Consider the following 13,824-nt stretch of genomic DNA (forward strand, 5'->3'; position numbering starts at 1 on the left):
GCAGCTCCAATGTCACCTCCTCCAAAGGAGCCTTCTCTGATTCTGGTCTTTTATGGTCCAGGCTTGTGATATTATCAGTATAAGGGAACTCTCTTGTAAGGACATGCCATTCATCAGTGCCCTATAGATCCTTAGAGAGCACAGGGAAAGGCCTTGTCCAGGGTGGGTCACTCTGAGCCAGGATTTGTCCAAGGCAGGACTTGAACCCTGCTCTTGACACTGAATCCAGCTTCCCTTCCCCTGATGGTGCATTGCCTCTACCTAATGCATTTGTGATTTTGTGTATTTACATGTGCATTCTTGGTGGACCTTGTGATATATTGTGATTATGGCCATCTGTGTTTGTGTCTGATTTCCCACCAGACTGTGGGAAGCAGAGACCATATGTTATTTCAGTTTCCTTCCCTAGCACCTAGCAATGGCCTCTCTATACACTAGGTGTTGCTGGAAGTGAATCCATAAATGGGGAAAAGACATCTTTCAAGCCCTTGGTATGGGCCAAGCACCAGGTCAGATGCTAGGGATACAAATTCAAAAGACACAGCCCTTGCTCTCAAGGAGCTTGCATTCTAATAGCCTGTAGTGAGCTTATTTAGATGCAGGTGAGACCTAAGCTTGTTTGCAGATGGGAGAAAAGGAACGCAAGGGGACATCTCCCATGCACAGGCCTGCAGCCCTGGATGCTGGTGGTGAAACAGAAGTAATGGATTCCCTTGTTGGCAATAGCAGGGTCTCCCTTCTCAGCTGCAGTCAGAGGACGGTTGGTGTTACCCATTTCCAGTTTCCCCTTTCCGCCTGTGCTGGGGCTGCTATATCTTGGCGACCTTGTGTTGCCGTCCTCATGTACCACATAGGGATTTTAATCTCTCCCTTTCCCAGGAATAGCTAAATAAATTATTTTTGAATTAAATGTTCAATGTGGTGGAAGGGATTCTGGGTGCTGAGCCACCTGAAAGGTAAACTCTTTGGAAAGAAAACTCTCGTTTCCTTTCATCGAAAAATCAGGTCTTTCCCTGTAGCCATTGTTCCCAGCACGATTTCTGTGTCCTGTGTGTTATTGAAAGCTCTTACTGGAAATCAGTTAGAATATCAGCTTATTACAAGTCTCCGCTCCCTGCTTCTTCAACTCCTTATGCCACCCACACTCAATGCTCCATCCCTGGTCTCTGTGCTTTTGTTGGATTTTTTTCTCCTTTAAAATTGTTTTCAATTAAATTCACTTTTCTTCAATGAACAAAAATATTGTTTCTCTTTATTCCATTTTATTCATTCCCCACCCCCCTCATTAGGAGGGATAAAATAAAAGCTTGCAACAAATATGTAAAGACAAGGAAAACAAATTGCCACATCAGTTGTGTCCAAAAAGTATATCTCTTGACCTTTGCCCTGAGTCCATCTTCACCTCTCTGTCAGGAGGTGCCCTTGGAATGCTCTCCCACCCAGGGAGATGCCCGAACGGCAGCATGTTTTTCTTGGACCTTGGGTCAGGAAGAATTGGTTCCAGATCTCACCTCAGATTCTTATTATTAGTTCTGTGGCTCTTGGCAAACCCCTTAACCCATCTCACACTTGGGGGTTTGCTCGTCTATAAAATGGGGATAAGAATCGAACTTTACCTTATTGCAAGGATCAGGTGAAAGGATGCATTTGCAAGTGCTCGGCATGCCTTACAGGAAATAGGGACTTTTCTGATAGCGGAACTGAGGTTTCATTGGTACAGGGATCTTTCAGGTGAGGAAATTCTCTTCACCAGTGCAGGTCAGTCAGTTTATAAGCATTTATTAAACTCCTACTATGTGCCATTGTGTGCCCTCAAGGAGCTTACAACCTAATAGGGGAGCTAACATGCAAACAAATATGTACAAACAAGCAACATTGTATACAAGATAAATGGGAAATAATTACCTGAGGGAAGGCACTGGAATGAAGAAGGGCTGGGGAAGGCTTCCCCCAGCTCTGCCATCTTTAGTCTTAGAGAGTCGAATGGGGCACTGAGAAGGACAAGTGATTTGCTCAGGGTCACTCAGCCAATGTGTCAGAAATGAGACTTGGATCTCTGTCTTCCTAGCTTGAAGGGCCAGCCCCCTAGGATACTCTAGCGCTTTGCAAACCTTAGATTGGACTATAAATAAATAGGAGGTGTTAGTGTCATCATTGTCATCACTCATATTCACCTCTGTCTCTCGGTATCCTAGAATCCCTGGAATCCCTTCCAATCAGCTCTGATGCCACCTTTTCCATGGAGCTGTGTCTTTCGTGGAAGCACCCTGAGGGCAGGGATTGTATCACTTTAGTCTTTGTACCCTTCCTCCCCCAGTACACTTGGTGACTAGCACATAGTAGGCACTTAATATTTGCTTGTTGGCATAAGTGATTCTTTGCATGTGCATGTACACACACACACAGAGTTAGTGCTGTGTCTGTCCTGTCCTTGGAGTCAATAATCAATAAAGAACTGGGTTCAAGTTGCACCTTCACAGCACATCCTGGCTCCGTGACCTTGGGCGAGTTTAATTGGGATCCAATGAATTGAGTTCTGCAGTTTTCCCTTGATTGGCTCAATGCTTTGGGCTTGTAACAGCCGAATGTCCCCCCAGACGTTTGCAAAGCTGGAGGCAGAATTCCTCCGCGGTGAAGCGCTAGGGGCCCTGCCAGAATCCCCTGAAATGTCGTCCTGTCGGGAAGCTGGCTCGGGAACCCAGAGACAGCTGAGCACCAGCCTCGCCAAGTCCCCAGGGGGTCGTCCTCAGGCCGGCTGCAGGGGCAGCGTTTCCAGCTCTGCGTTTGTTGTGGTCCCGGCAGCTCTTGGAGACTGTGTTTGAGGGAGCCTGGTGCTGTGGAGAGAGTTGGGGGGGGGGGGGCTTGGATTTGTGAGAGGCGCGTGTTCAGATGCTGTCCCTTCTGCTTGCACCAGCTTTGCAAGCCCGCGCTAGTACCTCTGAGCCTCGGTTTCCACCTCCGTAAAGTAGGGAGGACCGCCCTTTTAGGGCTCAGGATCATGGCGGCCTTTTCTGATTCGCGGGCGGATCGTGAAGTGGGGAGAGTACTTATCCCAAGGAAAATGTGGCGCTTAGAAGCGCAAACGAAATGTGAAGTCGGCCATTTGTTAAATGGTTACCATGGTGACAGTCATAGCCACCACGCAACTTGGCAGCATGATAGAACATCGAACTAGGAGCCAGGATGACCTGCGTTCAAGTCCTGCCTCACATCCTTCCTAGCTGAATGACCCTGGGCAAGTCACTTAACCTCTGCCTGCCTACCTCAGTTTCCTTATCGATAAAGTGGGGGTGATAATAGGCTTTATCTCATAAGGTTGTTTTGAGGATCAAGGGAAATAATGCCTGTGAAGAAAGGGTTTTGCAAACCTTGAACTGCCATTATTAATGCTGGGTTGTAGTAGTGGTGGTGGTAGTACTAGTATTATTATTTATTATTATTAATTATTATTATTCCTTTATATTCAGTGTTCCATAGACTACTGGGCAGTGGGGAGGAAAGTGAGACTTACTCTATGTCAGACACTGTGCTAAGTGCTGGGGACAGTTAGAAAAGGTCCCTACTCTCAAGGAGCCCACCCTCTACTCAGCAAAAATGTAAAAGACTTAGAAGTCCCAAGGGAACAGCAGCACGCTGGAGTGTGTGTGTGTGTGTGTGTGTGTGTGTGTGTGTGTGTGTGTGTGTGTGTGTTGGGGGGGGGGGGCGGGTGTCTGGAGGCAGCAGAATCAGGGCTGAAGGTAAGGAGCAGAGGAGCCAGTATCAGGAAAGATGATAAAGCCTAGGAGCCCTCTCTCTTTCCAGAAGGGATGGTCTTGGTGATTCCCATATTATCCAAGACGTGTGGACAGCACCAAGCAGCCCAGGGGGTTCCTCATGACCCAGGGGGTAACCAGTAGAGGGAAGGCAGGAGGCGATGGGACCCCCTGGGGGATGGTATCTTTTTGCTGCTGGGCTGGCTCAGGTGGGTACTAGGTGGTTCAGGCCTGGCAAGGGAGCTCAATGAGGGGGGAAAGGCGTCCCCAGTGGTGGCAGTTATGTAGATGGGCCAAATAATTGCTTTTCTTAGATGACTATTATCATCATCTTCTTCTTCATCATCATTATCTCCATCACCATCTTATGCTTCCGATCTTTTTCTATAGGATTCATATAGAAGTGGTCTTGGGACAAGTTATTGTCCTATTGCTATTTCAGTGTTTTGTAGACTGTTGTACGAGTGGAGAAGAAGCCCTGCTTTGTGTAGGTTATTATCATCATATTCATGATCATATTATTAGTATGCAAAAAGGTGGATCAGTGGGTAGATTACTGGGTCTGGAGTCAGCAAGACCTGAGTTCAAATGTGGCCTTAGACACTTCCTCCTAGCTGTGTGATCCTGGGCAAGTCATTTCATCCTGTTTGCCTGTTTCCTTAACAGTAAAATGAGCTGGAGAAGGAAATTAGAAAACCATTCCAGTATCTTTGCCAAGAAAAGCCCAAACGGGGTCACAAAGCATCAAACATGGCTGACAAACGACTGAATTATGACAACAAAAATTTGGAAAGTACCTGGCACCTAGTAGGCACTTAAAGACTTGTTCCCTTTCCTTCTTCTCCCCCATACTGAGGGCTCACCATGGAGGGGTATGGGTGTGCTGACTTCTGCTGCTGCACGATCTGCTACAGGCTCTGGGTGCCCTTCGGCAGAGGGCTTTGAGGGGCCCTGAGGCTGAGCTTTGGCCTCCTGGGGTTCCAGGACGGGGGCATTGCCAGGGCCAGAGCCCGTTGCAGTGGCCGCCTTCCTCGCATGCTCTCCTTCTCACCTCTGAGGCCCCTTACAGTCTCTCAGGTGTCACTTTCCTTCTTCTCTGCCTCTTACTTACCTAACTTTCTACATGCTCCAACCATTTAAACCTTTATCCTCCCAGTAGAGTGTAATAGGAAGTGTACTTCATTTTGTCTTTATATCCCCAGCACATAGTAGGCACATTATCCACTCCATGGATCAGGCATTCTTTAGCCAGGAATGGGTTAAAGACAGGTGGGGGCTGGGGAAAGAGTCCCCACCTCCAGTGAGGGAGGAGTCCTTTATTATGATACAGTTTGTGCTTTGGGGCTTCCCAAACCTGGGCTCTCCTTTGCCCTTAGATGCCTCCACTTTCCCACTCGGGTAGCCCTTCCTGGTCTTGGTTAATTGGTTTTGACAGTTGAGTCATATGACTCATGAAGCATAAACCATGTGCCAGGCCCTGTGCTAAGTCCCGAGGGTAGAAAAGGGGCAAAAGCACAGTCACTGCTCTCAGTGAGTTCATGTTCTAATAGGGCCGGAGCCTGTCAGTGAGCTGGGGGGGACTTCGGAGGTCACAGAGTCCACCCCATCTTTGGATGGATGAGGAACATTGAGTCACTTGCCCACGGTCCCAAGGCAGTCGTCCTCATAATCGAGGCCTCTAGGGCTGGGGCTCTTTCCCTAGAACCTCTCCCTCTCTCTCTCTCCCTCTCTCTCTCCCTCTTTCTCATCTCTGTTTCTCTCTGTCTCTCTTTCTTTGTCTCTCTGCCTCTGTCTCTATCCTCCTTTCTCTCTCCCTCTCCTTCACCTTTTTTGTCTCAGTCTGTCTCTATCTCTCTTTCTCTCCCCCCTCTCCTTTTCTGTCTGTCTCTGTCTATATCTCTGTCTGTCTCTGCTTTTGTCTCTGTCTATCTCTGTCTCTCTCTCTCTCCCCCCTCTTCTTTTCTGTCTATCTCGGTCTTTCTGTCTCTCTGTCTCTGAATCTCTGTCTGTCTCTGCTTTTGTCTCCTTCTATCTCTGTCTCTCTCTCCCCCCCCCCCCTCCTTTTCTGTCGGTCTCGGTCTATCTGTCTCTCTCTGTCTCTGTCTCTGTCTCTGTCTCTGTCTCTCTGCTTGTTTCTCATTATGTTACCAGAGTCAGTTCTGACTTTATATATGGGTTTTCTAGCTTGGAGGTGGATTTTATTTCCCCTGCACTCCCAAGACTGATGCTTTTGTTTTTATCCCTGAAATGCATTACTCATTGTCCGTCTTGGCCTGGGACAGATGGAAATGTGAAATACTTCAGTACAACCTAATTTCCCTGTGGGTCATAAGCATCCTGAAAGACTATGTCATCATGCTGGGGAAGGCCACAGAAACTTCTGGAACAGGCCTGAGCAGCCAATGCATGATTCATCCCGTTTACTCTTGTCCGTCTCTCAGACGCACATCACTGTGGCCCCATTCTATGAAGTGACGGACGACTTGTTTCCACCTCTGGCCAGAGAGCTTTGCGATTCGATCAGTCTAGAGTGTCCTCACTCTGATAAACAAATACTCACGGTTTCTGGGGCTCCAGCCAAACGATGCTCAATCAGGGCCCTTAGATAGCATCTAGATCAGCCTATGAACTTATGAATGAAGAAACTAACACCCACAGGCTTACCCAAGGCCACACGGAGCAAGCAGTGGCAAAACCAGGGTTACATAGCCTGACTTTTAAAAAATTTATTTTATTTTTAATTTATGGATAAAATAAGCATTTCCATAACAGTATAATAAAAAGATGATTGTACATGAAACTGCAAATCTATGTACAACTTGCTATTCCTTTTAATTATACAACAGTTATCATGTAAATTTCTTTTTTTCCTTTTTTTCTTCCCTTCCACGTGCCCACACACTTCCCCCCCCCCACAAATGGCCACCATTAGACACAAATTGGTATACATATGTAAAAGTATCCTATGCATCTTTTTTTCAGTTCTTTCTCTGGATACAGAGAACACCTTTCTTCACATGTCCTTTATAGTTAATTTGGGTACTTAGGGGGCAGCTAGGTGGCTCAGTGGATAAAGCACTGGCCCTGGATTCAGGAGTTCAAATCTGGCCTCAAACACTTGACAGGAATTAGCTGTGTGACCCTGGGAAAGTCATTTAACCCTCATTGTCCCGTGCCCCCCCACAAAAAAATTTCGGGTATTTATAAGTCAAAAATATCTTATTCGCTCAAAGTCATTCTTGAAACAATATTGCTGTTACTGTATATTATGTTCTCTTGGTTCTGCTCTTTTCTCTCTTCATTTTGTGCAAGTCTTTCTGTTGCCTGACTTTAATATGTGAGGAAGGTAATGAGCTTGACATTCAAAATTTATATGATAAATCTTGAAAACTTATGGTAATGATATCCCAGGATTGATCCAAATGCTCAGATATTCAGCTGGCATGACACCAAATCATCCCTGTGTGTGACCTTGGGTAAATCACTACACCTCCCTGGGCCTCAGTTTCCTTATCTGTAAAAGGAGGGTGATCAGCTAATCAGGGGTTCCTTCCAGATCTAGATCGGTGAATATCCCTCATTCCCAGGTGGAAGAATGCCAAGTCGAAAGCCAAGGTCACACAGGGAGTAAGTGATGGAGTAGAAGCATTTGTAATCCTCACCTCTGTTACCTGTCATCCAGGCCAAGTCCTTGGGCCTCATTTTTTCATTTGTAAAATGAAGGGTTTGGACTAGATGCCACTGAGTAAGGTATTTTTCTTTTGTTTTTGTTTGTTTGTTTGTTTTTGGTGGGGCAGTGAGGGTTAAGTGACTTGCCCAGGGTCATACAGCTAGTAAGTGTTAAGTGTCTAAGGTCGCATTTGAACTCAGGTCCTCCTGAATCCAGGGCCGGTGCTTTATCCACTGCACCACCTAGCTGCCCCGAGTAAGGTCTTTTTCAATTCTGTGAAGCCATGAACCTCTCTTGGCCTTATTTTCTCTGTAATTTTGTGGGCTGGCACTAAAGAAATCCCCTTTCAGCACTAGGGCTATGAACCTATCCGGGCACCTTTCCGGGCCTCAGTTTCCTCCTCTGTAATTTTGACCAGACGACCTCCGTGGCTCTTTCCAGGGCCAGAGCCTACGGACCCGTGGAGGCCCGTCCCTTTCTTGTCTCAGTACACAAAGCCGGCTTCTGTATTCACGTGGCTTTCCCTCTCGTTTCTGCAGGACCGATTTCAACCACCAAGCGGACAGGGATTCCGGCTCCTCGGGAACTCTCGGCCCCGGTCTCGAGAGAGAGATCCGCCCTCCGCGGTCCCAGCAGTGCCAAGAAGCCCATCCCCAGCCCCATATCTTCCAGTACTCCCACTCCCACCAAGCACGTACGAGGCGCCAGTAAATCCAAGCAGGAGAATGACGCGGGGGACAAAGCCTTGCTGGAATCCCAGGTCCGGGAACTCCTGGCAGAAGCCAAAACGAAAGATTTCGAGATCAGCAGGCTCCGGAGCGAACTCAAGAAGTTCAAGGACAAAGGGTCCCCGAACGGCGCGGAAGGGCCGGACGCCTTTGACCAGAATGGCGACGGGCTGTTGTCCCCCTCGGGGGATCTGGACCCTTTGATAAGAAGCCTCCAGGAGAAAAACAGACATTTTCAGAAAGAGCTGGTCGATCTCGGGGAAGAAAACCGGGCCCTGAAGCAGAAGTTGGCCTACATGGAGCATTCCCCCAGCTCGGAGGCGGCCACGAGCCACGACGGGGACAGCAGCCTGCCCACCCCGACCACGCAGGAGTCCAGCTTCGGGAGCCCCACGAGAAGCCAGCTCCCAGGGGAAACGGAGGAATACAAACAGCCGCTGCCCGGGAGCACCTTGCGCACGTCGGGCTCCTCGAGCAGCGACGTGACCAAGGCCTCCCTGTCCCCGGACGCCTCGGACTTCGAGCATATAGCCGAGGCTCCATCCAGGCCCCTGTCATCGGGCAGCAACCCCTTCAAGAGCCCCCGGTGCTCCACGGGCGGCAGCTCGCCCAACAACATAAGCGAGCTGTCGGTGGCGTCGCTCACGGAGAAGATCCAGAAGATGGAGGAGAACCACCACAGCACCACGGAGGAGCTGCAGGCCACGCTGCAGGAGCTGTCGGACCAGCAGCAGATGGTGCAGGAGCTGACGGCCGAGAACGAGAAGCTGGCGGACGAGAAGACTCTGCTGGAGACGTCCTTCCACCAGCACCGGGAGCGGGCCGAGCAGCTGAGCCAGGAGAACGAGAAGCTGCTGAGCCTCCTGCAGGAGCGGGCGGCGCAGGGTGAGGAGGCCGCCACGGGAGCCGGGGGTGGCGGCGGCGGCGGGAGCGCCGGGGCCGGGGGCCGCGACGACAAGGTGCTGGAGCTGGAGCAGAAGTGCACGGAGATCCTGGAGAACGCCCAGTTCGAGAGGGAGAAGCTGCTCAACATCCAGCAGCAGCTGACCTGCAGCCTGCGCAAGATCGAAGGCGAGAACCAGGGCGCGGCCGAGCTGATCGCGCGCCTCCGGGAGGAGAACGCGCGGCTGAGCGGCCTGCTGGAGACGGAGCGGCGCAGCGGCAGCCTGGCAGCCCAGGCCCTGGACGACTGCCGCGTCAGCCTGGAGGCGCTGCGCCTCGAGAACGCCGCCCTCAAGGCCCAGCTGGACGGCGAGAAGCAGAAGGCGGCCGAGCTCGGCGCCACCGGGCACGCGAGGGACGCCTCCGAGGTGCAGGACAAGCTCAAGGCCGCGCGCGCCGAGAAGGACCAGCTGGAGCTGTCCTGCGTGGAGCTCAAGCAGGAGCTGCTGAAGGCCAACAGTGAGATCCAGCACATCCAGAGCATGCTGGCCAAGGTGAGAGGGCGTGCCCCGCCCAGTGCCGCTGCCCCAAGCTCCGCCCCCAAGCCCCGCCTTCCCCTGGTGCCGGGGCTCCTTAACCTGGGTGCTGAGCCTTTATTTAGCGCTTGCCAAGTGCAGCAGTGATATGTACATTTCAGTATGATCAGTTTCCTTTGTCATCCTGTGCACTATATGTGATTTGGAAAAGGCTTTACTAGACTGCCAAAGGGGGAGATGACCTCCTCCCCCAAAAAAGTTAAGAACCCCTGCCTTATGGCAGCATTCAGAAATCTGCTTGTGGGACCCAGAACAAGGTACTCACCCTCTCTGGCTAGCCCCCATAGATTGACTTGATTGATTTTTGTATATACCCTGCTGTTTTAGGGAGAGGTGAAGGGCACGGAATTGCTCTATTTGGAGTCAAAGGAGCTAGGTTTAAACCCTTGCTCTTCCCCCCCCACCACCCCCTTATTACATGTATGATCTAGGACAAATTATTTCTTCACCTTAGGCCTCAGTTTCCTCTTCTGTAAAACAAAGGGGTCAGACCGGATGGCCTCTGAGGTCTCTTCTAGGGCACATGCATTGCTTATATCTTCCTGTGATCTGGCGGGTGTCTGCACAAGAGCTGGTTATATGTATGCTCTTAATTATCTACTACTCTTTTATATATTGATACGTAGTACCCCCCTTCCCCCTCCAATCCATTTGAGTTCAGCAAACATTTATTAAATGCCTACTGTGTCCCAGGAACGGAGTAAGGCACTGGGGATACAAAGACAAAAATGAAGACTGTCCCTGCCCTCAAGGAGTTTACATTCTATTGGGAGGAAACAGCTGGTTCACAACAAATCCAAAATATCAGTCAATCAATACAAAAAATACAAATAATCAAATAATACAAAATATACAAATAATACAAAAAATACAAATAAATACAAAAAAAAAGGCAAAAGAGGCAGTCCTTGCCCTTAAGGAGCTTGCATTCTCCTGGGAGGAAATAAGTGGCCCAGAGGAAATCAAAAAAGTTATACAAAGTACATAAGCAAATTCAAAATATAATCTTTTATGGTGAGAAGACTGCCTAGGATTGGGGTGGAGTGGGGGTGGAGGTGCTGTCACAGCCTTGTGTGGCATTTGAATTGAACCTTGAGGCAAGCTGGAAATTCCAAGAGACTGAGGTAGGAAAGGGAGTGCGCTTTAGGCATAGGGCACAGCCTGGGCAAAGACCTGGACATGAGAGATGGAATTTCATGGTCTAGGAATAACAAGTACATGAGTTTGGCTGGAATACCAAATGTATAAGATATATAGGAAGGTGAAATCAGGCTGAAAGACAAGCCACAACCCCAGCACAAAGTGCTTTTGAATGTCAGAGAAGGGTTCATATTTTATCCGTAATCTCCCTGTTGAACTACATGATGAAGTGTTCAGGCAGGAGACAAATCTTTCTCTGAGTCTGATGCTCCCCACGGTGCCTGGGACCTTACTGCTCTTGGTGCTTCTGGGTCCTGGGCTCTAGCCCCTACACTCGAAAATATTGTTGCCCTTTTTTTTTTATTAGAGGCAGTTAAATTACTGACTTGCAAATCTTTAAATGAAAAATAAATGGATTGAGGTTGAGTCACAAGTTAATATTCAGACAAGGGAACTTAATTCCATTCTAAATCATGAACTTGACATACCATTGTTTGGCAAAGTGCTGTTATTATTGTAGTGTCAAAATGAGGTCATGCCAGACAGAAAAATAAACACAGTCATATGGTGGCTTGGCTCAGGGGATAGAGCACTGACCTTGGAGTCAGGAAGACCCAGGGCCAAATCCAGCCTCAGGCACTTACTAGCTGTGTGACCCTAGGCAAGTCACTTCAGCCCTGCCCCAGTTTCCTCTTCTGTAAAATGAAGAGGTTAGACTCAATAACTTCTAAGGTCCTTTTAAGTTCTTTAAACTATGATCTTTATAAAATGAGGATGGAAAGACAGCCTAGAATTATGGGTCGGATGCTGCACTTACAAAACTGCCATTAAATCTGGCCACTCGCTAGCGACGTGGCCCTGGGAAAGTCACTTTAAACTTCTGACCATCAAGCAAATCTCCTGGGACTTCTCTATGATGTCCTAGCCTGGCTGAGGTTGGGTGGGCTGGTGGAAGGAATTCTCACACCAGAAATACTGGCTTGCTGATGAAATTACTAAAATTCTTTCCGTGTTCACATCACATACATGATACAATAGATTTAAAAACATTTTCAATTTGGGAAACACTTGAAACTTTCAGAAAGTGTAGGGGCCAGGTAGGTGTCTCAGTGGATGTAGCTTTGGGCCTGGAGTCAGGAAGGCCTGAGTTCAGATCTCAACTCGGACACTAGCTTGGCAACTGTGGCCAAGTCACTTAAAAACAAAACAAAAATGGAAAAAAATTTAAAAGAAAACAAACAAACAAACAAAAAAAACCCTTTGCCTCAGTTTCCCCAGATGTAAAATGGTGATAATAATAGTTATTTTTCCAGAGCTGTTGTGAGGATAAAATTGTATATGTGTGTCTACATACATACATACATACATACATACATACATACATACATGTGCTCTTGTTATGCCCATTTTACACTTGAGGAAACTGAGCCCTAGAGAGATTTGCCCAGGGTCACATAGCTGGTGAGCTAGAGGCAGGATTTGAACTCAGGTTTTCCTTACCCCACTGAATCCCCTAGCTCCCTCATTTTCTTGTTCAGTTGTCAAAGTCCTGCCTGACTCTTTGTTGACCCCATTTGGGGTTTTCTTGGCAAAGATAGTGGAGTGGTTTGCCATTTCCTTCTCCATTCCTCATTTCGAAGATGGGGAAACAGGCTCAGGAAATTAAATGACACCCAAAGTCATTTGGGTAGGGAGGAGAGGAGGTGGGATCTAGAGCCGGGTTCTCTCCCTCCAAATCTTCGGGACCAGAATAGGACCAAAAGAAGTAAACTTTAGAGAGGAGAGACCATCGCCCACCCCACCCCCCCGGGGGGATCCAAGGACCCAGCCGACCACTCCTCAAAGCCCTGGCTGCCATTGCTGGAGCCAGGTTCCACTTCCTGCCCTGACTCCACCTGGCAGATCATCAGAGAAGCAGGAGAAACTCAGCCTTAGCATCCCCTCCCCCGATCTGGAGAACAGCAACACTCTTAAGTGAGAGAAGAAAAGAGCCGGGGCTAAGCCTCCCAGGGGGCTTTGTTTCTCTGACATCTTCCCCACACCAGAGAGTTAGCATTCATTTGCTTCATCCCGTGAAAGGAACAGGTCCCTTCTTAGGGCTGATCAGCAGATGAAAAGATGCTCGACAAGTTTCTCTGCAGTATCTTTGTTCGCTGGCTAGGGTGTGTGTGTGTGTGAGAGAGAGAGAGAGTGTGAGTGTGTGATGAAAAAAGGACAGGGTTTGGAATTGATGGGGGGGAGGTCTCTCCCCTCGTGATTTTCAAGACATCAGATCAGATCTGATTGTTGTGGTGGCCTTCCTTTCCATGCAGGGCTAATGCTACGGACCTGTTTGCTGGGCTCGTTTTTGAGTGAATGACATGCAGGTTGACATGGAGTTTTAAGGCTTGGAAAGTACTGCATACACATGCTACACAAGGCCTTCCCTCCCCCCCCCCCCAAGCTGCTAGAGAAGGAAGTGAGGGGCTGTTGACTTGGGGCCTGGGAACTTGTTTGTTCTTTCAAACTGTTTCTATAATGGTTGCAGTACAATTGGTTTGCTTTGTAGTTCAGTGGACTTTATTCCAAGGGTAGAAAGACATGGTTCTGGAGAAGGGTCTGTGGGTTCCCCAAGCTGGGGTCTCAGACACAGAAAGGGGTCAGAAGCCTTGTGCTAGTGCCTCTCTCTGATGGACCTGGGATCTCAGTGCTTTCAACGGAACTCCCAGGTGAGGAAACTCCCTCTACCAGTGCAGGTTGGCACCTTCTCTGTATCTTTGTCTTCAGACTCTCCTAGAACATAGAGAGGTGACCTGATCCTCCTTAACCTTTGACCTTTCATCCTGCTATGAAAAGAATGCTGGACTTGGAAAAAGGAAGGAAGGAAGGAAAAAAGCACTTATTAAAGTCCTGCTGTGAGCCAGGTACTGGGGTAAGCACCTCACAAATGTTGTCTCATCTGAACCTTACAGCAGCCCTGAGGAGTAGATACTGTTTTGATTCCCATTTTACATATGGGGAAACTAAGGCATCTGGAGCTTAGGTGGGTGTGCCCAGGGTCACACAGCTACTAAGTA

The 13,824-nt window shown here is 48.7% G+C and overlaps 1 protein-coding gene across 7 annotated transcripts in view; it reads left to right on the plus strand.

Moving 5' to 3' along the window:
• Positions 1 to 13,824, plus strand: part of SPECC1 (sperm antigen with calponin homology and coiled-coil domains 1) — a 370,950-nt gene that overhangs the window by 204,808 nt on the left and 152,318 nt on the right. For all 7 annotated transcript variants that reach the window (XR_006356318.1, XM_044001980.1, XM_044001981.1 and 4 more), the window contains one exon: positions 7,962 to 9,586. Coding sequence is in view for 6 of the 7 variants with exons in the window: in XM_044001980.1 (XP_043857915.1) it covers positions 7,962 to 9,586 (1,625 nt within the window). In the remaining variant the exon portion in view is untranslated. The remainder of the gene's footprint in view (positions 1 to 7,961; positions 9,587 to 13,824) is intronic.

This window comes from Dromiciops gliroides, chromosome 4, assembly GCF_019393635.1.
Source record: "Dromiciops gliroides isolate mDroGli1 chromosome 4, mDroGli1.pri, whole genome shotgun sequence".
In the NCBI taxonomy this organism is placed as follows: domain Eukaryota; kingdom Metazoa; phylum Chordata; class Mammalia; order Microbiotheria; family Microbiotheriidae; genus Dromiciops; species Dromiciops gliroides.